At 37.2% G+C, this 25460-nt stretch overlaps 1 protein-coding gene and 1 pseudogene across 2 annotated transcripts; one reads left to right on the top strand and one right to left on the bottom strand.

The window, feature by feature from the left end:
• Positions 1-2395: 2395 nt before the first annotated feature.
• On the top strand, positions 2396-3129 carry LOC147003627 (translationally-controlled tumor protein-like; annotated as a pseudogene).
• Positions 3130-17870: 14741 nt separating this feature from the next.
• On the bottom strand, positions 17871-22204 carry LOC147003626 (vomeronasal type-1 receptor 2-like). 2 transcript variants are annotated; one of them, XM_085841053.1, is made up of 3 exons: positions 21745-22204; positions 20783-20945; positions 17871-18793 (listed from the first exon to the last, which is right to left on the bottom strand). In XM_085841053.1, exon 3 carries the CDS (start codon positions 18738-18740, stop codon positions 17871-17873), a length of 870 nt encoding a protein of 289 aa, XP_085697179.1. In that variant the 5' UTR covers positions 18741-18793; positions 20783-20945; positions 21745-22204. The 2 variants fall into 2 exon arrangements, with proteins under 2 accessions (XP_085697179.1, XP_085697178.1); XM_085841052.1 differs by having other exon boundaries at positions 20831-20945.
• Between the last annotated feature and the right edge of the window lie 3256 nt (positions 22205-25460).

Genomic DNA, 25460 nt, shown 5'->3' with positions numbered 1-25460 from the left:
TTGCACTGGTGTGATGGTAGCTCCTGGGTCTTCGGAGCCACTTATCCCGAGCGGTTCTCGCCAGCAAGAACACACTCGGAAAATGGGAATCTTCTGTAGCAAAAGCTTTATTGCTTCTTCAGGAGGGAAGACCCAGACCCCGGAAAATGGCGTTGCTTATATAGCCCTCAGCCATGGCGTTTCAGCACCTGATTGTGGCGAGTCAGCTCCTGATTCGTTGCTCACCCATCACCCCACTACTACATCCCGAGATGGGCAGTGACTAAGCGTGAGTTCACTCTCGAACTTGTGCACAAGGCTTGTTTACTAGTTAGGCACAGCGGAGGCCAGCGCCATCTTATAATGGAGATTGCTCGCAAGGCTCTCCACACTATATTTTAATCAAGAGCTTAAAATAAAGACTGTAGAGGGGATTATAAATATTAAACAGTCTCTTTACAATTTTTACAGTAAGCAAACATATTTGTAAAATGCGCAAAGATTTCTTTAAAGACAAGGCAAAAAATGGATAATCAATAGTGTTTCAAAGTATTCTACATATTGACCTATCAAGGAAATGAAAATCAGAAATTCTTGAAGACTGATTAACACTAACTTAAAATGATTAACACTAAGAGAATTCACAACAACATATAGTGACTACGGCATTGGAAAAAGATCCTCACTCAATAATGTAAGGAGATTAAAGTGCTATATTTATTATACAAAATTACAAAGATATCTCAAAAATTGAAATTAGGTTTATATTCTAATGGATGGAACCAGAAAATATCATCCTGAGTGAGGTAACTCAGACTCAAAAGAACATGCATGGTATGTACTCACTAGTAAGTGGATGTTAGTCAAGAAACTACAGAATACCCAGGATACAATCTATAGAACTCAAGAAGGTTAACAAGCTGAAGAGCCCATGTGAGAATGCTTCAATCCCACTTGGGAGAGAGAAGAAAACAATCACAGGGTGCAGAGGAAGGCAGGGACCTGGGTGGGAGAGAAGATAGGGGGACAAAAGGGTTAACATTATTTGATATTGGGGTGGAGAATCAGGAGCGATTCTCTGAGGGACAGCAGAAAGAATGGAAACAGGCAACATTGAGAGGAGAAGGTGAGGGGACCCTCTAGAGTTAACCAGAGACCTGGTAGATGAGAGATGCTCAGGACTCACCTTAGATGAAATGCCCAACAGTGGAGAGAGGGAACTTGTAGAGTTCACCTCCAACTGTTAGACAGGATGGATGGGGTTGTCATCATTCAGTCAAAAAATCTGACCCAGAATAGTTCCATTCTAAAAGAACTTCAGGGATAAAAATGGAGAGAAGACTGAGGGAAAGAAGGTCCAGTAACTGACCCAAATTGGGATCCATTTCAAGGGGAGCTCCACAGCCTGACAATATTACTAATGCTGTGGTGTGCTTACAGACAGGAGCCTAGCATGGCTGTCCTCTAAGAGGCCAAACAGGCAGCTGAAAGAGTCAAAGATTTCTGTGATTGAATTAGGGAAAAGCTGGAAGAAGCTGAGGAGGAGTACAACCCCATAGGAAAACTATCAGTCTCAACTAACCTGGACGCCTGAGATCTCTCAGACACAGAGCCACCAATCAGGCATCATACACTAGTTGATATAAGGGCCCCCAAGAAGAAGCACCTAACCCTAGAGAGACTTAAAGCCCCAGGAAGGGGGGGGGGCTTAATAGAGAAGAGTGGGATGGGGACATCCTCTTGGAGACAGGTTAGAACGACTGGGATAAGGAACTTTCTGGTGGAGGATGGACTGTATAAAAAAGAGATTAAATAACAATAATATATATTTTAAAAGACAGCTATATAATTTTTTAGCATATATCCCAAGACTGTATATCCTACCTTAGAGATACTGCATGCCCATGTTAACTGCTGCAAAATACATAATAAAAATGAAATGATATACATCTGTGGAAAATGAAAGTGAGGTATTTACACACAGCAGAATTTTGTTAATGTGTGGAGGGAAGGAAGTCACATCTTGAATTTTCAGAAACTACATGGAATTACAAAGATATTTAGCAAGATAGCATAGACTTTGGGGGAAAAAAAGTCACACATTTGTCCTCAAATGGGGACATGGATCACAAAGTCCATATTTATGTAACTGTTGAGAGAAAGACATTATGGGCTATTATAGCAGAAAGAAGATCAAACTATGAGGGGGAAAAAGCAAACTTGAGGAATCAAGGGAAGGGGAATAGGACAAATGTGTCTCTAAAGTGAAAAGGAATATAAAGTATATATTGGAGGGATAAGACTGCATCAGGAGGCTTTTTTTTCCACCCACTCCCTCCTCTCCCAGAACACAGCTCCAGATTCACCGCCCTTGTTCTGTGCTGTCAAGCTAACACTGCTGTCCCCAGCCTCCAACATGATCATCTACCGGGACCTCATCAGCCATGACGAGATATTCTCCCACATCTACAAGATCATTGATGGGCTGTGCCTGGAGTTGGAGGGCAAGATGGTCTGTAGAACAGAGATTGCCATTCCATGACTCGCTCATTGATGGAAATGCTTCTGCTGAAGATCCGGAGGGCAAAAGTACCAAAAGCACAGTAGTCACCAGTGTTGACATTGTCATGAACCATCACTTACATGAAACCTGCTTTACAAAAGAGGCCAACAAAAAGTACATCAAAGACTACATGAAATCACTCAAAGGCAAACTTGAAGAACAGAAACGATTTGCTATAATCAAAGACCCAAAGACAAGATGCCAAATAACAAGGAGAACACAAGTGAAGATGATTGAATCTTTCTCAGAAAGGGAAATAAAGTAGGTATCTGCGTTCAACGGTCTTTTATGACTGGAGCTGCAGAGCAAATTAAGCACATCCTTGCTAATTGCAATAGCTACCAGGTTTTTGGTTTTGTTTTTTTTTTTTAATTGGTGAAATCATGAAGCCTGATGGTATGGTTATTCTCCTGGACTACTGTAAAGATGGCATAACTCTATTCATGATTTTCTTTAAGGATGGCTTAGAGATGAAAAAATGTTAACAAATTGGATCTATCACCTATCACCATAATTGGCTGCTGCTTACCATCCATACAACACCAGGACTTAGGACAAATGGGACTGATGTCATCTTGAACTTTTATTTTGACTATAATTTATTTGGAGTGGAGGAATTGGTGGTTTTGTTTTTGTTTTTAAGGAAAAAACATGTGGGTTGTCTAAAAATAAAGTGCATTTAAATTCAAAAAAATTTTAAAATGTATCAGGAGAGGAGAAAACTGTAACAGAAGAATGAAAATTAAATGTATTTGAAAATGTCATAATGAAATCTAATATGTGTATGTTAATTAAGGATTTAAAAATTTCAAGCCAATTTAAAAAAAAAAGAAGCATATGATTTTATGGTACGTTTTGCTATAATCAAAGACCTAAAGATAAGATGCCAAATAACAAGGAGAACACAAGTGAAGATGATTGAATGTTTCTCAGAAGGGTCATAAGTAAGGATGCAGGGTAGAGAGAAGGGAGATCAGCTAGAGGGCGGGGCAACCTCTAGGCCGGCAGATTATAGTAGTGGGAAATTTGGATCCTTAAGTGACCACTTCCTAGACCCAGGACCCATATGGAAGAATGAGGGGAAGGATTGAAGGGACTGAAGAGCATGGCAACCCCAGAAGAAGACCAACACTGTCAACTAACCTGTACCCATGAGAGCTCCTAGAGACAAGCCACCAACTAAAGAGCATACACTGTGCCTGATCATGTAGAAAATTGATACCCCAAGGAGGGAGAATATTGGAGGTAGGCACCCTCTCAGGGGAGGGAGTGGAGGGAAGAACTCTGTGAGGGTAACCAAGAGGGGGACAACATTATATATATAAGTAAATAGAATAACTAATAATTAAAAAGTCATAATAAAATCTAATACATGTACATTAATTAAAAAATTAAAATATGAGTCAATTTCTTACAAAGATTTTGGTTTCATAGTAAATTTTGCTATTTAATAATGACATTTCTTTTTTTCACATGATTTTTTTTCTTATATTGTTAAATTTCTTTTTTTTTCAATCAAAATCTGACAAAAGAACATTTTCAAAATATCTAAGGAAAGATATACAGACCAGTTTTAAAGAGACAAGCAACCAACCCAGTTTAAGAATGGAGATAAGTAAAATATTGAAAATGTATTCCACATAAGAAAGTCTCTATACGTGCAGCAACAACAGGAAACCATCACTAGTCATTGAAATATGTCACAGAGATTCCACAGCTCTCATTCCAATGCTAAAATAACTTTACCAAGCTTTTAAGTTACAGAAAAACTAAATTCTCATGTTATGTGACTTAATACAATTCTTTCCATAATCACCTTAAAAGCTTCCAATATAGTTGGTAAAAATTTACATTCATGGCCTAATAATGCCACTTTCTTTTTTTTTAATATTTTTATTAGGTATTTTCCTCATTTACATTACCAATGCTATCCCAAAAGTCCCCCATATCCTCCCTCCCCCCACTCCCCTACCCACCCATTCCCACTTTTTGGCCCTGGCATTCCCCTGTACTGGGGCATATAAAGTTTGCCTGTCCAATGGGCCTCTCTTTGCAGTGATGGCCGACTAGGCCATCTTTTGATACATATGCAGCTAGAGACAAGAGCTCCGGGGTACTGGTTAGTTCATAATGTTGTTCCGCCTATAGGGTTGCAGATCCCTTTAGCTCCTTGGGTACTTTCTCTAGCTCCTCCATTGGGGGCAGTGTGATCCATCCAATAGCTGACTGTGAGCATCCACTTATGTGTTTGCTAGGTCCCGGGGCATAGTCTCACAAGAGACAGCTATATTTTTTTCTTATAGTCAATATAATGCTAAGAACTTAAATTTGCCATGTTTATTCTAGTCAGATTTGTCTACTAATGGAATTTTTTCAACCTAGATTCTCATGCATGAAAGAGGAGCACTGTGCCCCTGAGCTACAGTCTGCCTCTTGCTATATTAATTTTATATCAACATGAAAAGCTATTCAAAAGTGATATTTGTAACCCATTTTTCTTGGTGACACAGTGGCCGTGTTGTCATTTTGTGCATAGAAAAGTTTTGTTTGTGTCCCTGGAGTTTTCCTTGAAGAACATGGTATAAATGTGCATTCATGATTGCTTTCTAGAATATATTTTAAATCATAATAATCTTCTAACCTCCACACATGTACACTGTATTAGCTGCACATGCCCTCCCTAATAATAAATGAAGTATGTAATACAAATTTAATAAACATTAGATTGATGTTTGACAGGGCTATGGATTCAAGGATATAGAGTTTCTGGGTTTGTGATGAAAATGTTCTGGAGCTCAGCTGCAGGATATTAGGATCATTTTTAAATATGAATAAACTGAAAATTCACAATGGTTAACATGATAATTGCTTGCAGTTGGGCATTAGTTCTAATCTGAAAGGTTAGGGGATTGTGGTTAATATAGTTCAGGTTACATTGCATGGTACAGAGCTACAGTATGGGCAGTCAATTAAATTCAAAACTGCCATAGGTTCATGGGTTAGAAATACCAAATTTAGGGTCACAACCTAGAAAGAGACAGACAAAATGATATAGAATTATGGAAAGAAAGGTGAAGAGGAGAGACAGAAGCTAAGTGAAGAAAAGTAAGAAGAAGTTGAGGTGATATCAGACATAAGAAAAACTCAGTAGCAGCTTATGGGAAGAACAGTATTCATACAATTTAGGGAGGATTGGAGACAGTCTATTCTGTCCTGAATAACAATAGCCCCATTTTCATCCAAAAGCCCACTCATGTTTTGACCTCCCAAACTAACACAAGGGTCCCTTTTCTTTACTTAATCTATATCTTGAGTTCTTTTCTCTTTCTTCATTCCTCCCTTCCTTCCTTCCTCCCCTCCTTCTTCCCTTCCTCTCCTTTCCTTTCTTCCTTCCTTCTTCTTCCCATCTTACTTTCCATCCTCTCTTTCCTTCAGTAGATCTGTTGAAAAAATAATACATATTTTAAGAACAAATAAAATTAAGAGAGACTATTGTGAAGAAAGTAAGATGCTTCCAGGAAGGAGCACAAGCATGGCTTCTGCAAACCCTGCTTTGTAATGCCTTTAGTTTTTACTACTCCTATGATCTGGTCACTGACCTCAGTAATGGATGGCACCATTGTGGTGGCAGTCCACATGATAAGTGTTTCTCTGCTGAAATTGTGGTGAGACCCTCTTCCTCACTTAAAGATTCGTGATCTCCTAGTATTCAATCCCAGAAGATTGTTGATTTTAAAGTCAATTCTAGACTCATAATGACAGCATCTGCAAAAGGGTCTGAAGGCATGCAGATTACATGAGCAACTCCAAGGAAGCAATTAGGAATCAAAATGGAGGTGTTCTGTCAGTCTTTGAAGTGTACGGTAGAGAAACATTCAGAAGAAACAGGGCTTCATTGCCAGTAAGGTTCAAGCAAGTTGCCTGGCTTTGCCCCTGAAAGCCAAACATCCTAGACAGTTTCGAAATATCAAAATTGTTTGTTCCTGAAGACAAGCAGGACAAAGAGCTACCTGAGTGAGGTTCTTAATAACATATGAGAGTAGATGCCAGCTGCCTAACTTTCACAGCATTACAAGTAACAGAGTCCTGGTTCCTCTCAGCACTACCCTTGCCTTCTAAGTTAAACCTCTTTTCCCCAAGTTTTACTTTCCTTCCACCAACTTTGCTTTCCGATGAAATTTTGTCATATTATTTTATAAAACAATTTGAAATATAAAAATTATTTGTCATAAACTGTGTCCATCTGCTGTTGCCCTCTTGCTTCTTCTCAGGGTCTTCTTTCTCTTAGTTCTTCTCATGCCACTGTGTCGACTTGATTTCCCTTGGCCCTCTCTCTGCTGTCTTGAATTCTTCTCTTGCTCTTCCCATATTTATTTTCATGGCCCTGCTGAGTATACTTGCCATGGGTAATTAACTACTATTTCTCTCTCTGCTCTGGACTCTTCTAGATCACTTTGGATGTTCTCTCCATTATATCTACAATAAAACCTTCTCTCCATCCATTCCTTGGTGTGCCATGTCTACAATTCACTCAAACACTTCTAAGTATTAAGGTGTATGGGAGTATGGAATCATAATAGTTCTGTTTTCCTTGCATTCTCCAGGAAAAGGTTTTGAAATGATCATCCATGTTGTATGTGTCATTCTTTGTTGGTTTCATGCTGTAGAGAACTGTACATGCATTAAAAAACATATATTGATAGTTGTTTGGATAAATCCTTCTAGTATGGGCTATTAGAAAGGATTTGTCTATGAATAAAATATACTTTTCTATAAAGAACTATCCTGTGAGTGTTGAATTAGGTCAGGAGACATGAACTATTGTTGCTTTTGCAGAGGAACCTATTAAGCTACCGGGAGGCACTTGGAGCATAGCAGACAACCCATTTGATCCTAAGCCTTCTTCTGACCTCTATGGACATTAGTAATACATGTGGTACACATACAAGTATATGGGAAAATTCATTCACATAAAAGTAAATATTCTTTAAAACTAGATAACTCATTACTAGACTACTTCCCCCTTTTGAGTTCTATCAACATTTACATTCAGGATCATGACAAGTTTGAGGTGCTTAAATTACTGCAGAACTATAAAAATAAATTTTACATTTATTTCATTTATCTGACATAAAAACATTTTATATACACTGTAAATTTTCTTTTTCACAGACTTGTGATTATTTAATTAGTTAAACTATCTTAACAACTGTTTAGATGTCCAGTTCTGTACTTAGGATTTGTAACCTAGATGTTTAATGAAGTTAAGTGGTAAAAGAAAAGCAACAGAAATAAAAGATATTAGCTTAAAAATGAGAAGTACTTACTATATAATGAATCATATTTGCACCTTTTCTAGAGAAAGGGTACATTCTACCTAGAAAGTTATAGCCACTCATGCATTGAGTTGCTGTCATATAGCAGCAAGCAAGCTCCATATAACATGAAGTCACCTTCAGTAGCAAGATGTAGTCTCCACAGCTAAGGAAACAGTCTATTGTAGCAGTAAGAAGCCTCCATGTTTTAGGTGTTCCTACTACATATGACCATGTTTTAGAGTCTCACTTAAAATACAAGAAATAGAACCAAAGTGCCCTACTACATCTTTCTCTACAGTCTGCTGTTTTCATTCTCTTGATATGAAAGGAAAGATACTCTAATGTTGTACACCATGAAAACACATGGTGAATGGCTTACCTTTTCATGTGATTATGATCAGATCTGAGTACCCAACTTAAAATTTATTATATCCTGGCCTCTTTACAAACAGACCAATTGTTATTTTCATGACATGTGTGTACACATCTACCTGAAGTATTGAAAATTACTTTCCAATCACTATACCATAATATTATCTTGGAGTATAAATCTTGGAGTATAAAACATTACACAAATATATTGAAGAAAGCAAATATGAAGAGTTGGAAGGACCCTTTCCCATGTGTTTTTGGAGTGCTCAGTGAAGAAACATAGATGGCACAAACATTCAATGTTAAGCAATGCCCTAGCCAGAGATGCCATGGACATTCAAGACTTGCCAAATGTGGTTTCATGGATAAATCCAAAGAAAACTCCACTAACAATATTTATCCCTTAGACAAAACATTCATATCCTACAGAGAAAAACAAAACACTGCAAAGGGTTTCTAAAAGACAAACAAAACAAAACGACAAACCAGTCATGCTTTCCAAGCAGCACTTACAATAATGTGCAAAAAAACAACACACATGGTAGTAGTTTGAAATTGGGAAGCCTCTGCTGTCATCAAGGACTGCCTACTGCATAGGTACAAGATAGTATATAATTAGTTTGGGGAAGAGTCATCAGGCAGACAAAAAATTATTCCCATCATTATTTAAGCCTTTCTACATAGACACCTCTCAATTTCCTGTATAGTGGAAGTTTACTAGTAGATAGGAACAAACATAAGCCTAAACCCAATACCTCCATTCGCACAAAATTCCTTTTCCTCTTAATGGGCTTCATATGATTCTACAAGGTAGCTTCCTTTCTTTCTTACTGTCATTGTGGAATCAATTATTAGAAAAAAATTGCCATTTTGGTGTCTCTCGGTGGATAATGATGCTTTGCACAGCTTCTAACACCAGCCATTATCACCTATTTACTTAGTAGTACTTGGAGTACGTTTCAAATTCTGAATGGGGACAGTAAAATTGATCAGAGTATAAGAACCCTTGCCCCAATGTGTGGATCAGAATTGCATCTAAGAACCCAAAAGGTAGATGGAGAAAAACAGTTCCTACAGAGTAGAGTAGATAAGGGAAGACAATTTGGAACATGGTGAACTTCTGATCTTTGTTTCTTTCTAGTTGAAACTCACTATTCTCTTACATGAGCTACATTCTTGGATTTTAAGCACACAGGAGTTGGAAAGATATTTCAGAAGATAAAAGTGCTTGGCTTAGAATTCTGATGACTTTAGTTTAGATCTAAAGAACACAGCAAAACTCAGACCTGAGACCTACACAGATGGCTCTGAGGCCATCTGGTCAAGAGCCATGTTATTTGTTCAAATGACTCAGGTTTAGTTCTCAGGATCTTCATAGCAGCTCACAAGTGTCATCATTTAAGATCCAGGTATCTGATCACCTTTCTGGTGTACATATGTGAAGACACATATGGTGCTAAGATAATGTAAGTTGGTTGCATGGCCTTAAAAAATATGGATCAAGCTGGAAGCCTCTCCAATGCCCCAACATCCTTGGATATTTCTTTAAACTCAGAACTATTGGCCTAATTGAGATTCATGAAGGAAGGTGGGGTAACGAATGATCTTTGTATTCTTTTCTTGAAGCCATATTTTCTAATAGATTAATATTTGCTATGTAGTTGTCATTTATTCTATATGTACTGTTTTGTGGTCTACTCCATGTTTATAAATTAATTTATATAAATAATTAAATATATAAATTTAATTTATATAAATAAATTAAATTAAATCCCTCTTATTTGGGATTATTAGCCCTGAACTTCCTTTCAACAGGATTGTACCACTTTCTATTTACACTTAAGAACAGGTTATGATTATAGTAATTATCTATCTATCTATCTACATATCTATATATCTATCTATCACTAGTGGTACACAATGACTCTTGATCAAAGATGTTCTTAATATCATATCTTTAATTGCAGTTAGGTTGTTCATTTATTATTTAGTCTTCAACAGAACTCATACCTGATGGAAACTAGTCCAATACCTATATATGTCTTCACAAAATCCACACTGCCTCTGCTCTTAGAAACATAACTTGACTTTATAGAATCAGTTTAGAGGACTTTGTGTCAGTCATGAAATTATTAATTAAAACAGAAAAAAATAGAAAAGAAAGTAAAAGAAGAAGAACAAGAGTCTATTCAGTTTGGTCAAAACCTTTTAATTTCTAGCCAGACCACAATCTTCATATAATATCAACTGTCATGTTTTCCCAAAAGGAATCACATGCTCGTCCCTCTCTCTGAAGAGATATCAGCCTGGTTTACCCTCTGTCTTGTCTATATAGTGCTTCAGACTCCTCTTGGGTACCTCTTGTCCTGACTGATTCTGCTGCCAATTGCTAAACCACATTCACTGAAGCATTTGGGAACCAAAACTGTGGAAATTAGGGCATTTTTAATATATATATAACTATAGAATGACCCATGTGTGAGAACACAGGATCAGAATTCATGGGAGATAAATGACAATTCAAAGACCACTATGCTGTAATACTCCATTATGTCATACTTCCCTCTCTCTACAGGTCCTTTCTGCCTCTGAGTTTGCTTGTTTCTGTGCAATGCTATCTGCTAACAGGTGGCCCTTTCAACTCAAATCTAGATCCAGAACACCATCTACATAAGAGACTGAGAAAATGTTCAAATGACTTTCTACTAATTATGTGTCAGTGAAAATCTGTCTGAGTCACAGGAGCAAATGGAATTAAACATTTAGGAATAATTAGGGAGAAACTGTCTCTTTGGGTGTACAGTGTCACAAGGAAAGATGTAGAAGGAACTGAGAAACAAAGCTAAGAACAAAAAGATGGTTGCATGGCCTTGATAAATGTGGGAGAACTGAAAACCTTTCCCAACGCCCAGACATCATTGAGGATTTCTTCAAACTCTGAAGAATAAGTATTTTGATAGTCACAAAGGGAAAGATGCTTTGAATAGTCTCTCTCTTTATTTCTTCAAGCCACATTTTCTAAAAGATACATTAATTTTTACCATAGAGTTATCATACATTTTTATAAACTATGTTGTAGACCACTCCATGTTTCTGAACTAATTTATATGGGAAGTTAAATGTGTAGCTTCTTATTTGGGGTTATTTTGCTCTGAAATTCCTTCTAAATAGTTTATATCATACATGTGCTTTCCTGTATAGACTTAAGAACATATTATGGTTACAGAAGTACTTTAAAATTCAGTATGTTCATGATATTTTTAATATCACATGTATACAATACACTAAGATTGTGTTCAGCCCTTTGCCTGTCTTTCTAAATCCTGAACATAATTTATGTCCATATTCCTAAGTACCCCTGTGTTCATATATTCAACTTTTTATAACCTACTATGTCATGTTCCTGTATATATATATATGTATATGTGTGTATATATATATGTATATATATATTCATAGCTATATAAGTTTATTCACTAGTGCTTGGGTGACAAACCGCTATGAAACCCTGCCTCTCCCTGCTCAGAAGTCATGAACTTTCAATAGTTCCTCACCTCCCTCATGTTAGAACATTGACTGGCCTAATTTTGTGTGTATGTCTTATACAGGCAACCACAGATGTTGTGAGTTCATGAGTGCAGAGGTCCTATCATAGCCAGTAGATACTGGTTCTGTCTAATCCTCCCTCGCATTTGGCTCTTTGAAATTTTCTACCATATTTACCATGATGTGACCTGAGCCTTCAAGGAGGAGAATGGTCTAGGTACCCTATATGTGGCTGAACATGACAGAGTACACTTTCTTTGCAATTTGGTCTGTATGATAATCACCTGCACAATACTCAGAAATTTCTCTCGTGAGTTCTGAGTGCTGAAATAATCTATGGCTGTAGGTAGAAGAACCTGAAAGTTAGTTTGACATTCTGTCCATTTAGAAAAATAATGGTACCCATGGGGACTTGGAGGTCCCGTAGCATGAACTTCTGGCCCAATTTGAAACACTAGATTTGCCTGAGAGAAGTGGCTCTCAGACTGTGTAACAAAACCTATGTTTCATATGGTCTTAGTAAAGTGCAACCATGAATATATTTTTTGTTGCCATAGCTCTAATTTTGCTACTAAGTGGTCACTCAAGTCCTAAATCCATTGGAAAGAAGAGTTTTCCTATGGTAAAAAACTCATTAGTTGAGAACTGTTACTATAGAACAAGCACTAAATACAAAAAGAAAATGGCTGCTTACCCCAAAAATAGTTGTGTTACCAATGTAGCAATGGGAGTATCTTACTAGGACAGTCATTGTAGATCTTAATGTTCACAGCTGTGTAAGACTATTAAAGACCTCCTTCCTCCAATATCCTAAATGTATCTCAGGTGGTATAAAATATACCCAGCAAGGATGAAACAACTTGGTAAGTATGAAGTTGAGTTTTCAGGTCCGATATCCAAAGTGTGTGATGTCTTCAGTAAGAGAGTTTTGCCATAAATTTCTGGTTGGTAACCAAGAGCAGTGGCAAAAGTATGTATGTATTGTTTGGGGGATCCCCAAACACTCAGACCAAAACACAAGTGAGGAATCTCACACATTGCTTTTTAAGTGGAAACCTATGTCTTCTAAAATAAGCACAATATAATCAATAGGATGACAAAAAGGAAACGCTCATGCAAACAGACCTCAACTTATGGATTTTTCAAGGATTCTAAGCATTAGTTATCATTCCCTACAACCCCACCTCTGGTCCATGATCATCCATTTCTCTGACAATATGGTGGAAAACAGTTTTCACAAAAATGAGACTAAAATATATCTAAACAATCTTATATCCCCTAAAGAAATAGAAGCAGTCATTAATAGTCTCTAATAGCAATGGGAGTATCTTACTAGGACAGTCATGGTTTAAAAAAAAAAAAAAAAAAAAAAGCCCAGTACAAGATGGGTTTAGTGCAAAGTTCTATCAGACCTTCAAAGAAGACCTAATTCCACTTCTCCTCAAACTATTCCAAAAAATAGAAACAGAAAGTATTCTACCCAATTCATTCTATGAAGTCACAATTACTCTGATATGTAAACCACCACATAAAGACCCAAAAGAGAAACAGAAAGTCAGACCAAGTTTCCTTATGAATATCGATGAAAAAAATACTCAATAAAATCTCCACAAACCGAATCCAAGAACACATCAAAACAATCATCCATCATAATCAAGTAGGCTTCATCCCAGGAATGCAGGGATGGTTTAATATATAGAAATCAATCAAAGTAATCCATTATATAAACAAACTCAATGACTAAAACCACATGATCAACTCATTAGATGCTGAGAAAGCATTTGACAAAATCCAACACACATTCATGATAAAAGTCTTGGAAAGATCAAAATCCAAGGCCCATACCTAAATATAATATGAGCAATATACAATAAGCCAGTAGCCAACATCAAACTAAATGGAGAGAAACTTGAAGCAATCCCACTAAAATCAGGGACTACACAAGGCTGCCCACTTTCTCCTTACCTATTCAATATAGTACTTGAAGTCCTAGACAGAGCAATTAGACAACAAAAGGAGGTCAAAGGGATACAAATTGGAAAGGGAGAAGTCAATATATCACTATTTGCAGGTGATATGACAGTATACTTAAGTGACCCCAAAATTCCACCAGAGAACTCCTAAACCTGATAAACAGCTTCAGTGCAGTAGCTGGATATAAAATTAACTCAAACAAATCAGTGGTCTTTCTCTACACAAAAGATAAACAGGATGAGAAAGAAATTAGGGAAACAAAACCCTTCACAATAGTCACAAATAATTTAAAATACCTTGGTGTGACTCTAACTAAGGAAGTGAAAGATCTGTATGATAAGAACTTCAAGTCTCTGAAGAAAGAAATCAAAGAAGATCTGAGAAGATGGAAAAATCTCCCATGCTCATGGATAGGCAGGATTAATATAGTAAAAATGGCTATCCTGCCAAAGCAATCTACAGATTCAATGCAATCCCCATCAAAATTCCAACTCAATTCTTCACAGAGTTAGAAAGGGCAATTTGCAAATTCAACTGGAATAACAAAAAACCTAGGATAGCAAAAACTATTCTCAACAATAAAACAACCTCTGGTGGAATCACCATGCCTGACCTCAAGCTGTACTACAGAGCAATTGTGGTAAAAACTGTACTGGTACTGCGACAGACAGGTAGATCAATGGAATAAAATCGAAAACCCAGAAATGAACCCACATACCCGTGGTCACTTATTCTTTCACAAAGGAGCTAAAACCATCCAGTGGAAAAAAGACAGCATTTTCAACAAATGGTGCTGGCACAACTGGCAGTTATCATGCAGAAGAATGCAAATTAATCCATTCTTCTCTCCGTGTACAAAACTCAAGTCTAAGTGGATCAAGGAATGTCAAATAAAACCAGAGACACTAAAACTTATAGAGGAGAAAGTGGGGGAAAAGCCTCGAAGATATGGGTATAGGGGAAAAATTCCTGAACAGAAAGGCAATGGCTTATGCTCTAAGATTGAGAATCTACAAACGGGACCTCATAAAATTGCAAAGCTTCTATAAGGCAAAAGACATTGTCAATAAGACAAAAAGGTCACCAACAGATTGGGAAAGGATTTTTACCAATCCTAAATCCAGTAGGGGACTAATAACCAATATATACAAAGAACTCAAGAAGCTTTACTCCCAAAAATCAAATAACCCAATTAAAAAATGGGGTACAACAAAAAACAGACACTATCACATAAGCCAGCAAGATTTTGCAGTGCCTGGCAAATACAGAAGTGGATGCTCACAGTCATCTATAGGATGGAACACAGGGTGCCCAATGTAGGAGCTAGAGAGAGTACCCAAGAGCTGAAGGGGTCTGCAACCCTATAGGTGGAACAACAATACGAACTAATCAGTACCCCCAGAACTCATGTCTCTAGCTGCATATATAGTAGAAGATGGCCTAGTTGGCCATCTTTGGGAAGAGAGGACCCTTGGTCTAGGAAACTTTATATGACTCAGTATAGGGGAAAGCCAGTGCCAGGAAGTGGCAGTGAGTGGGTATGGGAGCAGGCCGGGGGTGGGGGAGGGTATAGGGGACTTTTGTGATAGCATTTGAAATGTAAATGAAGAAAATATCAAAGAAAAAAGAAAAAAACAAACAAAACAAAACAAATAAACGAGACAAAACAAAAAACAAAAAATGGGGCACAGAGCTAAGCAAAGAATTCTCAACTAAGGAATACCAAAAGGCCTTAGAAGCACCTGAAAAAAAATGTTCAACATCCTTAATCATCAGGGAAATGCAAACCAAAACAACCCTGAGATTCTACCTCACACCAGTTAGAATGGCTAAGATCAAAAAATCAGGTGACAGCAGAAGCTAGTGAAGATGTGGAGAAAGAGGAACACTCCTCCATTGCTGGTGGGATTGCAAGCTTGTACAACCACTCTGGAAATCAGTCTGGCAGTTCCTCAAAAAATTGGACATAGTACTACTGGAGGATCCAGCAATACCTCTCCTGGGTATATATCCAGAGGATGTTCCAACTGGTAAGAAGGACACATGCTCCACTATGTTCATAGCAGCCTTATTTATAATAGCCAAAAGCTGGAAAGAACCCAGATGTCCCTCAACAGAGGAATGGATACAGAAAATGTGGTACATTTACACAATGGACTACTACTCAGCTATTAAAAAGAATGAATTTATAAAATTCCTAGGCAAATGGATGGACCTGGAGGGCATCATCCTGAGTGAGGTAACCCAATCACAAAAGAACTCAAATGATATGTACTCACAAATAAGTAGATATTAGCCCAGAAACTTAGAATACCCAAGATACAATTTGCAAAACACATGAAACTCAAGAAGAAGGAAGACCAAAGTGTGGATACTTTGTCCCTCCTTAGAATGGGGAACAAAATACCCATGTAAGGAGTTACAGAGACAACGTTTGGAGCTGAGATGGAAGAAAGGACCATGCAGAGACTGCTCCACCTGGGGATCCATACCATAATCAGCCACCAAATACAGATACTATTGCATATGCCAGCAAGATTTTGCTGACAGGACCCTGATATAGCTCTCTCTTGTGAGGCTATACCAGTGCCTGGCAAATACAGAAGTCAAAGCTCACAGTCATCTATTGGATGGAACACAGGGCCCCCAATGGAGGAACTAGAGAAAGTACCCAAGAACCCCAAGGTGTCTGTAACCTTATTGGAGGAGCAGCAATATAAACTAACCAGTACCCCCTGAGCTTGTGTCTCTAGCTGCATGCATATGTAGCAGAAGACTGCCTAATTGGCCATCATTGGGAAGAGAGGCCCTGGGTCTTGCAAAGATTATATGCCCCAGTACAGGGGAATGCCAGGGCCAGGAATCAGGAGTGGGTGGGCTGGGGAACAGTTCAGTGGCGTGGGGGGGTATAGGAAATTTTTTGGGATAGCATTTTAATTGTAAATTAAGAAAATATCTAATAAATAATTGTTTAAATAAAAAAAAGAAAGAAAAGGATCTGAGTTTAGTTCCCAGCAAACACACAGTGGTTATCCACCACCTATAAGTACATTTCAGAGCATCCAACACGTTCCTTTCACCTCTGTGGGTACTAGACATGCATGTTTTGTACACACATATATTATGCACACAAACATACACAAAAGTAAAATTTTAAAATATTATCAGAATGTTTTTGGAAGGAAGAGAATTCTTTGTACTTAACAGCACTAACTGTTCTTCCAGAGGTACCAGGTTTTCTTTCCATCACTCAATAATGGCTCAGAACCATCAGTAATGAAGTCCTAATAGGTAATGCCTTATTCTAAACTGTGAAAGCATTTTATACATATCCTACACAAATACACATACAAGAAAAATAACCACTCATAAAAAATTAAAAATTATATCACACACACACACACACACAAAGAAATACACACACAAGATGAACAAAGAAAAATATACCTTTTCATGAGCCATCAGATAATGTTTGGTATCTCCAGTGTATTTTCTAATGTTCACCTATACTTTGGCTAAAATCACATAATATTCATTAAAATATTATAATTCAATACATATTTGAAACTGTGCTTATATTTTAATAGCAAATTCTGTAAAAAAAACAAAATGCAATGATAAAATGACTACCGATGACTCCACATAATATAGGATTCAGTTACAGTAAGCTTTATATTTTCAAACTGCTGCATTAGCATTGCACAACAGATAAAAGCATCTACCAATATATTTTAAAAAGGTCAGTGTTGCGGCCTGCCCGCAGTCCACAACACGAACGGTTCAACTGAGAATGGCAGTTCGAACTGAAAAGAGAGGAATCTAGACGGGGTGGAAGAAACAATGGAGCCAAGACAACAAACATTCTGATCAAGGCTCAATTTTACTATTTTCAGACACTCAGTTATAAAGGAAGGGGGAGGGAACCCAACTTCCTGCCAAGTAACTCAGGGTCCAGTAGCAGGATGAACACGTGTGTGCCTCCAGGCAGCAAAGGCAGGTTCCAGCAGTAGGCGTGGCAGGACGAATGAGCACTTAGCTCCACCCTTGAGCAAGCAAATTCCAGGCTGGGGGAAGGGAGGCCACAGGTCAGAAATAAGGTCTCGAATCCTTTGAGAAAGCTATCTCTTACAAAAGCAGGGTAAAAACACACTGGACCTAGACTTCACGTTGCTGATAAGAACAAAGGGACAACATATGGGAAAGCATATTTCTATTAATGTAAATACACTTATCCTCCATAGCAATGGATATTTGGAGTAAGTCGTAAAGATGGCCACAATGGAGGAGAATGAGTAAGAGAGGACAAATGTGCACACCAGGATGAGGATAGTTTGTGTGGCTCTGTCTTCAGGAGAGACTTTTAAAAAGTGCTGAGCACTGTGAATATGCTTGACTTGTTTCTTATGTCTGTAGAGAATACTCACCATGGAGACACTTGAGCCAGCCATGAGACCCAGACACAGTCCATCAGAAAAGCACAATAAGAATAAATACAGTGCAGTTGCAAAACTGCTTAAGGAGAACCATGAACAAGAACCATAAATCATCCTTTTAGTTATATTTTTGTTGTAACTGGGGCCTGACACTCTTGCTGGTATCAGGATATTTAGAAACAAATGCACAAGCCAACTGATTGAGCAGGAGGAACCAAAGTACTTGGTGCCTCTGTATTTAAGCATCATCCATCTGGAGTTGCTGGGGCTGATTGTGATTGCTTGGAAACAACTCAAAAGGCACATTGCATAAAAAGACACCCCCCTTGTTATTCTGTAAATATACATTATCAATTTACATCCAAAATCATCCAGGAAATCTTTTAATCCATAATCTGACAGTGTCTGTGGAATGCCTTTTGAGATGATACACAGGCAATTGGCAAAAGTCAAGTGTTCTATGATCAAGTCTTTGGGCATTAAATGTTTTCCAGTGAGTTTCAATATGACATAGTAAAATAGTATTGAGGAATTGCCAAATATTCCCACTGTCATCTGGGAGAAGAAGAAAATTCCCAGTGCAATATTTTCAAAAGCCACTTTTATTTCTATTGAAAAATAAAATAAATTTATTATTGGTATGAGACTGGAGAAACACATGGTAAGTTTTCATTGTTTCATGATGCTAACTGAGATAATATATTGATCACTTTATTATATTTATACAGTTTTCATATTGAAATAGAATGTGTAAACTTTTGTTCTTTATTAAATAAATATTCTCTATTAGTAAATGGAAAGTTTAGATATATCTACTTTAGAGTAATGTTTTTGCTGGACAAGATGACACATGATCTTTAACATAACAATCAAGAGACAGAGGCAGACAGTGTTATGAATTTGGTCTATATTGTTAGTTTCATGACAGTCAATGCTATATAATGCAAAACCTTATCTCTAATAGCTTCCCCAAAATGATTAATGCTTTTATTGCTCTTAAATGACCACAATAATTTGGGAGTCAAGTTTCAAAGATACAATTATTAGGACATGTCATTATTTCTGAAATACACAAGAAGCAGAATTCAAAATTCATTAAAAGAAACAACACAAAATATTTAAAAAACATATTTAGAAAGATGGATTAAATATTGAGAATGTATAGAGAACATTAAATTTAATATTTATTTTATTTTTAATTATCTGTGTGTGCTGGGGTTGATTGCATGTGAGTGTGAGAGCCAGCAGGAGCCAGAATGTTGAGATCTGATATAGATGGATTTGAAGTTGGCTTTGAGCCACCAATAGGAGCTAGGAACTGAACTCAGATCCAAATTAGAGGATTACGCACACTTAAACATTTGCTTATCCTTCTTCATAATAATGCTTGAAACTATACTTGGAGAAAACTAAAACATAAAACAGATGGGATCAACACTTCTTAAATTTCCTATAGACAACTGGGATTTCCAAAATCTGTGCATTATCAAGTTCAACATCACCAATAATTAAAGGAATACAATGAGGTGAAGCAATTCAAAGTTGCAATGAGAGACCAACACATACAATATAAATAGACATTAATCAAAACAAATTAACATAAATAAAAGCAGAGGTTAAAGTTGCTGAGAATATCATGAGATACAAACCCTGTACACATGTAAAGAAAAGTAAAATGTTGTAGCAACAATTCAAATTAGTAGAATTTTCCCTCAAATAATTGATAAATTATAACCTAGTTCCAACTATAATGTTACAAAGGTAATGGGACATAAAAGGACCTAAAGTCACACAGGAAATGACCAGTTTTGACTAAAATGGATAAATAAGGGGTCTGAGTTTTCCTGTCACTGCCTTGCCGAGCTCAAAAGTTCTCAGGAAGAATTTTAAAAAGAAAAAATTCTTATTTTTTCAAATGTCTAGTAGGTCTTGGTGGTTAGAACTTCTGATCCTGAATGACTTTTTGTAAAATAGATATTTACTTGTAGAAAACAGGATTATGTCCCCTCACCATGCACAAAAATTAATGTTAAATTATTATTCAATAGCCAAAATCTTAAAACTCTCAGAGAAAAATATTAATAATATAAGAAAAAAGTAGAAGCAACAGTACTCAATAGCACTGGTAATCCACCAAAAATTGAGTTGAAACTATGTGAAATTAAAAGTTTTGTGGATGTTAAGGGAGTAACTGTGGAATGAAAATATTACCTACAGAGTGGGAGAAAAATATTGACTTCTGCACATCATTTAGAAACTTAGTACCTATAATTTATACAGGAAAATAAAGATTAGACACTCTGTTACAAACAACCAGTCAACAAACAAAGTAATGAAAAGGGTATATTTTCCTTTAAAGAACAATTACAAATGTGCAGAAAATGCTTTTCTACTTTTGGGAAATTAAAATATAAATAATTTGAGACTACATTGTACACCTTAGAAAGAATATATAAGGATAATAAGCAATTATAAATCTTGCCAACGATGAAAAGAAAATTATCATCATTATATCTTGCGGGAGGGAAAATTACTATATTCATTATAGAAATAAATATAAAGATTTCTTAAGAAATCAAAATAGAATTACCACATACCATAGCTATATAATTTCTGGGCTATAACCAAAGGACTCTATGTCCTACCATAGAGCTGTTTGCACATCCATATAAGTTGCTGCTTTACTCACAATAGCAAAGAGAGATGTTCATCAGCAGATGAAATAAGTATGGTGTATCTACACAGTGGAATTATTTTCATCTGTAAACGGAAATAAAATTATGAAAAATATTAAGGTACTAGATGAAATTGCAAAAAATTCAGGAAGGTGACAGACTTCAGAATACCAAAGTCACATGTCATTTATCAAACTTGGACATGACCATGTGAATGTAAGTGGAGAGAAAATGATTACGGGCTATCAAAGCAGAAAAGAGATAAAACAATACAAACTCTTGTTTATGAATACAGAGGATTGTAAGAGAGCAAATATGGTATTAAAATAAAAGAGAATATAAAGGACATATACAAGTGCAAGGAGGTATTGTGGGTAGACTGGAGAAGAAATGTGAAAGAGGAGAATCAATAATAAATTTGTTTGGAAGTTTCATAATGATATTTAGTACTATGTACAATAATTAAAAACTTTAAAAACCAAACAAAAAACTGGTATTGTTTTATGGTAAATATTGCCATTGAATAATGATAGTTCTTATAGTCAATGAAATTCTAAAAACTCACATGCAATATTTATGTTGCCACGGCAATTCTTGAGTTACTTGTCCTATATGGCAAAATTTGGACATCCCTCTTTGTTTTATAGATTATATTTCCAATTTTAATCATTTTATTTCTAAAAGTAATACATTTCCTAAGATATTTCTTATGCTTTATTTTGTTGCTATTATAAATATGTATCTGGAAGAAGTTCTAATAGTGTATATTTATCCTATGTACATAAAATACTTTTTTTATATGTGTGAGCAATTGCTATTTGAAATATCATTCTACTATTATTATGATTAAGAAAATAATTGAAATAAGGGTCTTGAAGGGATACCTCCTTAGTCACTTCCACAGCAGCACTTTCCAAAACAGCTGAATGATGCAATCATTCCTCATGCCCATCAACAAATAATCACAGGAAACACAGCATGATGTATCCATTGTATCCATACAAAGGTATAACATTTATCGTTTGAAAAGAAGGTTGAAATTCCTAGGCAAATGGATGGATCTGGAGGACATCATTCTGAGTGAGGTAACATATTCACAAAGGAACTCACACAATATGTACTCACTGATAAGTGGATATTAGCCCAAAAACTTAGCATACCCAAGATATAAGATACAATTTGTTAAACGTATGAAACTCAAGAAGAACGAAGACCAAAGTGTGGACACTGTGCCCCTTCTTAGAATTGGGAACAAAACACCCATGGAAAGAGTTACAGAGATAAAGTTTGGAGCTGTGAAGAAAGGATGGACCATCTAAAGACTGCCATATCCAGGGATCCATCCCATAATCAGCTTCCAAACGCTGACACCATTGCATACACTAGCAAGATTTTGCTGAAAGGACCCAGATATAGCTGTCTCTTGTGAGACAATGCCGGGGCCTAGCAAACACAGAAGTGGATGCTCACAGTCAGCTATTGGATGGATCACAGGGCCCCCAAGGGAGGAGCTAGAGAAAGTACCCAAGGAGCTAAAGGGAACTGCAACCCCATAGGTGGATCATTATTATGAACTAACCAGTACCCCAGAGCTCTTGTCTCTAGCTGCATTTGTATCAAAAGATGGCCTAGTAGGCCATCACTGGAAAGAGAGGCCCATTGGACTTGCCAACTTTATATGCCCCAGGGGATATAAAGGAATGCCAGGGCCAAGGGGTGGGGGTGGGTGGGTGGGGGACTGGGGGGGAGTGTATTGGGGACTTTTTGGATAGCATTGGAAATGTAATTGAGGAAATTACCTAATTAAAAAAAAAAAAAAGAAAAGAAGGTTGATACATGCTACAAGATAAATAACCACAAGAGTCCCTGTGTTAACTGCTATGCCCAGTTATACTGCTGTTTGATTCCATCTAGTGGTTGTACTACAGTGATCAACTACAAACACACAGAGGCTAAAAGGATGAGTCCCACAAAGACTGCTCAATAAGGACATGTGCTTTCCCAAATGCCCAGTTACTAGAGGACCCACAAAGTGAAAAGAAAAACTACCTCCAAAAAAATTATATCTTCTAACCTCAACACATGTATGCTGTCTTAGGTTCATACTCCCTTCCCAACAATAATATGGATCATGTAAGGAAAATTTGAAAGACATTAGAGGAATGATTGATGAGAGGCAAGGAGAAGTTAATGGATGTTTTTTTCATGGATACAGAGTTTTGGGTTTCTGATTAAAATGGTCTGGAGCTTGGCTACAGAACAATAGGATTCTGTTTCTCATGCATGAACAGTATGCTCACAATGGTTAACATGAATAATGTTTGTAGGTTGACTTTTTAAAAAAAACTTAACAATAATAAAATTGTTGGTAATAAATGAGAAGTTCTTGCTATGTTGTATGATATGGAGCTACATTTGTAACAGTCAACTAAAAAGGACACGAACTTTGGCTCACAGGTATGTGAAATAAAACTTTGGGTCATAATGATAAGTGCTCATTTTTGTGTCTAAGGAAGATTTAGAACTGTATTAGATATAAGTATAATATGGTAGAATTTTTGCTGTTGTTCTGGATTTCACTTCGTAACAGCAATCCCTGACATCAGGAAGATTATGATACCTTCTGAAACTCTCAACAGTGACCATGACAAGAGCGACAGAGAAAGCCCAACACCTGTGTGTATTTTTCAGGAGTGGCCTGACTAACTATTTACATGACAAGAACATTGTGTCTGCATGTTCTTTTTAATAACAAGTAAACTGGGATCTGCTACAAATCATTCTAGGGGTTTATTGAGTATAACTTAGAAATAGATTCTGGAAACTATCCATCGTATTTCAGAATAGCTGAACAACCAAGAAATTAAACATACTTCTAGAAAACCTTTATTTTCTCTTTTATTTTCTTGTAAGTCATACAAATTTTAACTCTATCTATAACCTTCTACAAAATTAATGTTTCTTTATAGAAAATGACCCTATAATCCTCATGGATAAAACAATTACAATTAATATTTTTGATATTATATAACCCCCATTACTATATCCCAAGTGTTCAAACACACACAAAAAAAGGAAATGAATTTTCCAGAAGCATATAAATCCTTGAGAATGGGAAATTTAAAAAAATACTTCAAACTATTTAGATGGGCATGATATATCTCATGACCTGTCCATCTGTTGCAAGGCCCTAGATGTGAAACCCCTTAGTTTTTTTTTTTTTTTTTTTTTTTTTGTAAGGAAGAATCCAAGTTAATCCTTTTCTAAAAACTAAACAGTGGGAAAAGACATGCAAAATGTGGTCTACATAGTGTGAGAAATATGGAGACAGAGACAGAGAGGAGAAGACAGAAGCTAAGTGAAAGAAGGAAAGCAGAAAATGAGGTGATTTCAGTGATAAGAAAGACTCAGCAACAGCTCACTGGAGGAACATGATTTATACATCTTAGAGAGAACTTGAGACAATCTGCTCTGCTCTGTCCTGAGTTGAAAATAGTTACAATTTCACCCAAAAATCCATTCCAGTCACCACTTCCTAAACAATACCTGAGTCCCCTTCCCAACCCTATCTATGCCTTGAATTATTTTCCTTTATTCCCTCCCTCCCTCCTCCTTCCCTCTCTCCCTCACCCCTTCTTTCTTTCTTTCTTTCTTTCTTTCTTTCTTTCTTTCTTTCTTTCTTTCTTTCTTTCTTTCTTTCTTTCTTTCTTCCTTCCTTCCCTTCCCTTCCCTTCCCTTCCCTTCCCTTCCCTTCCCTTCCCTTCCCTTCCCTTCCCTTCCCTTCCCTTCCCTTCCCTTCCCTTCCCTTCCCTTCCCTTCCCTTCCCTTCCCTTCCCTTCCCTTCCCTTCCCTTCCCTTCCCTTCCCTTCCCTTCCCTTCCCTTCCCTTCCCTTCCCTTCCCTTCCCTTCCCTTCCCTTCCCTTCCCTTCCCTTCCCTTCCCTTCCCTTCCCTTCCCTTCCCTTCCCTTCCCTTCCCTTCCCTTCCCTTCCCTTCCCTTCCCTTCCCTTCCCTTCCCTTCCCTTCCCTTCCCTTCCCTTCCCTTCCCTTCCCTTCCCTTCCCTTCCCTTCCCTTCCCTTCCCTTCCCTTCCCTTCCCTTCCCTTCCCTTCCCTTCCCTTCCCTTCCCTTCCCTTCCCTTCCCTTCCCTTCCCTTCCCTTCCCTTCCCTTCCCTTCCCTTCCCTTCCCTTCCCTTCCCTTCCCTTCCCTTCCCTTCCCTTCCCTTCCCTTCCCTTCCCTTCCCTTCCCTTCCCTTTCTTTCTTTCTTTCTTTCTTTCTTCTTTTCTTCTTTCTTTCCTCTTCTCAGTCCTTCCTTCTTTTTAACAGAGCCATTGAAATACATTGTTAATTAAGGTTTTAAGTACAACTACGATTAAGAGCAACACTTAGGAAGAAAACAAAATGCATGGAGAACAAGAGCATGGGTTGCCCAAGGATTGCTTTCAAATGTTTTAGTTTGTATTAGTCCTATGCTCTGGTCACTTACCTCAGCACTGGATGACATCATGAAGAAGATGGTCTCCATGAAAAGTGTCTGCTGAAAATCTGGTGAGACACTGTCCCTTACTTACAGGTTCATGATCTTGTATTCTTTCCCAAAAG

The sequence above is a fragment of the Mus caroli genome, unplaced genomic scaffold (genome assembly GCF_978045245.1).
Source record: "Mus caroli unplaced genomic scaffold, Mus_caroli_1 scaffold_8, whole genome shotgun sequence".
NCBI classification, from domain to species: Eukaryota; Metazoa; Chordata; class Mammalia; order Rodentia; family Muridae; genus Mus; species Mus caroli.
This window is presented reverse-complemented; position numbering and strand designations above follow the sequence as displayed.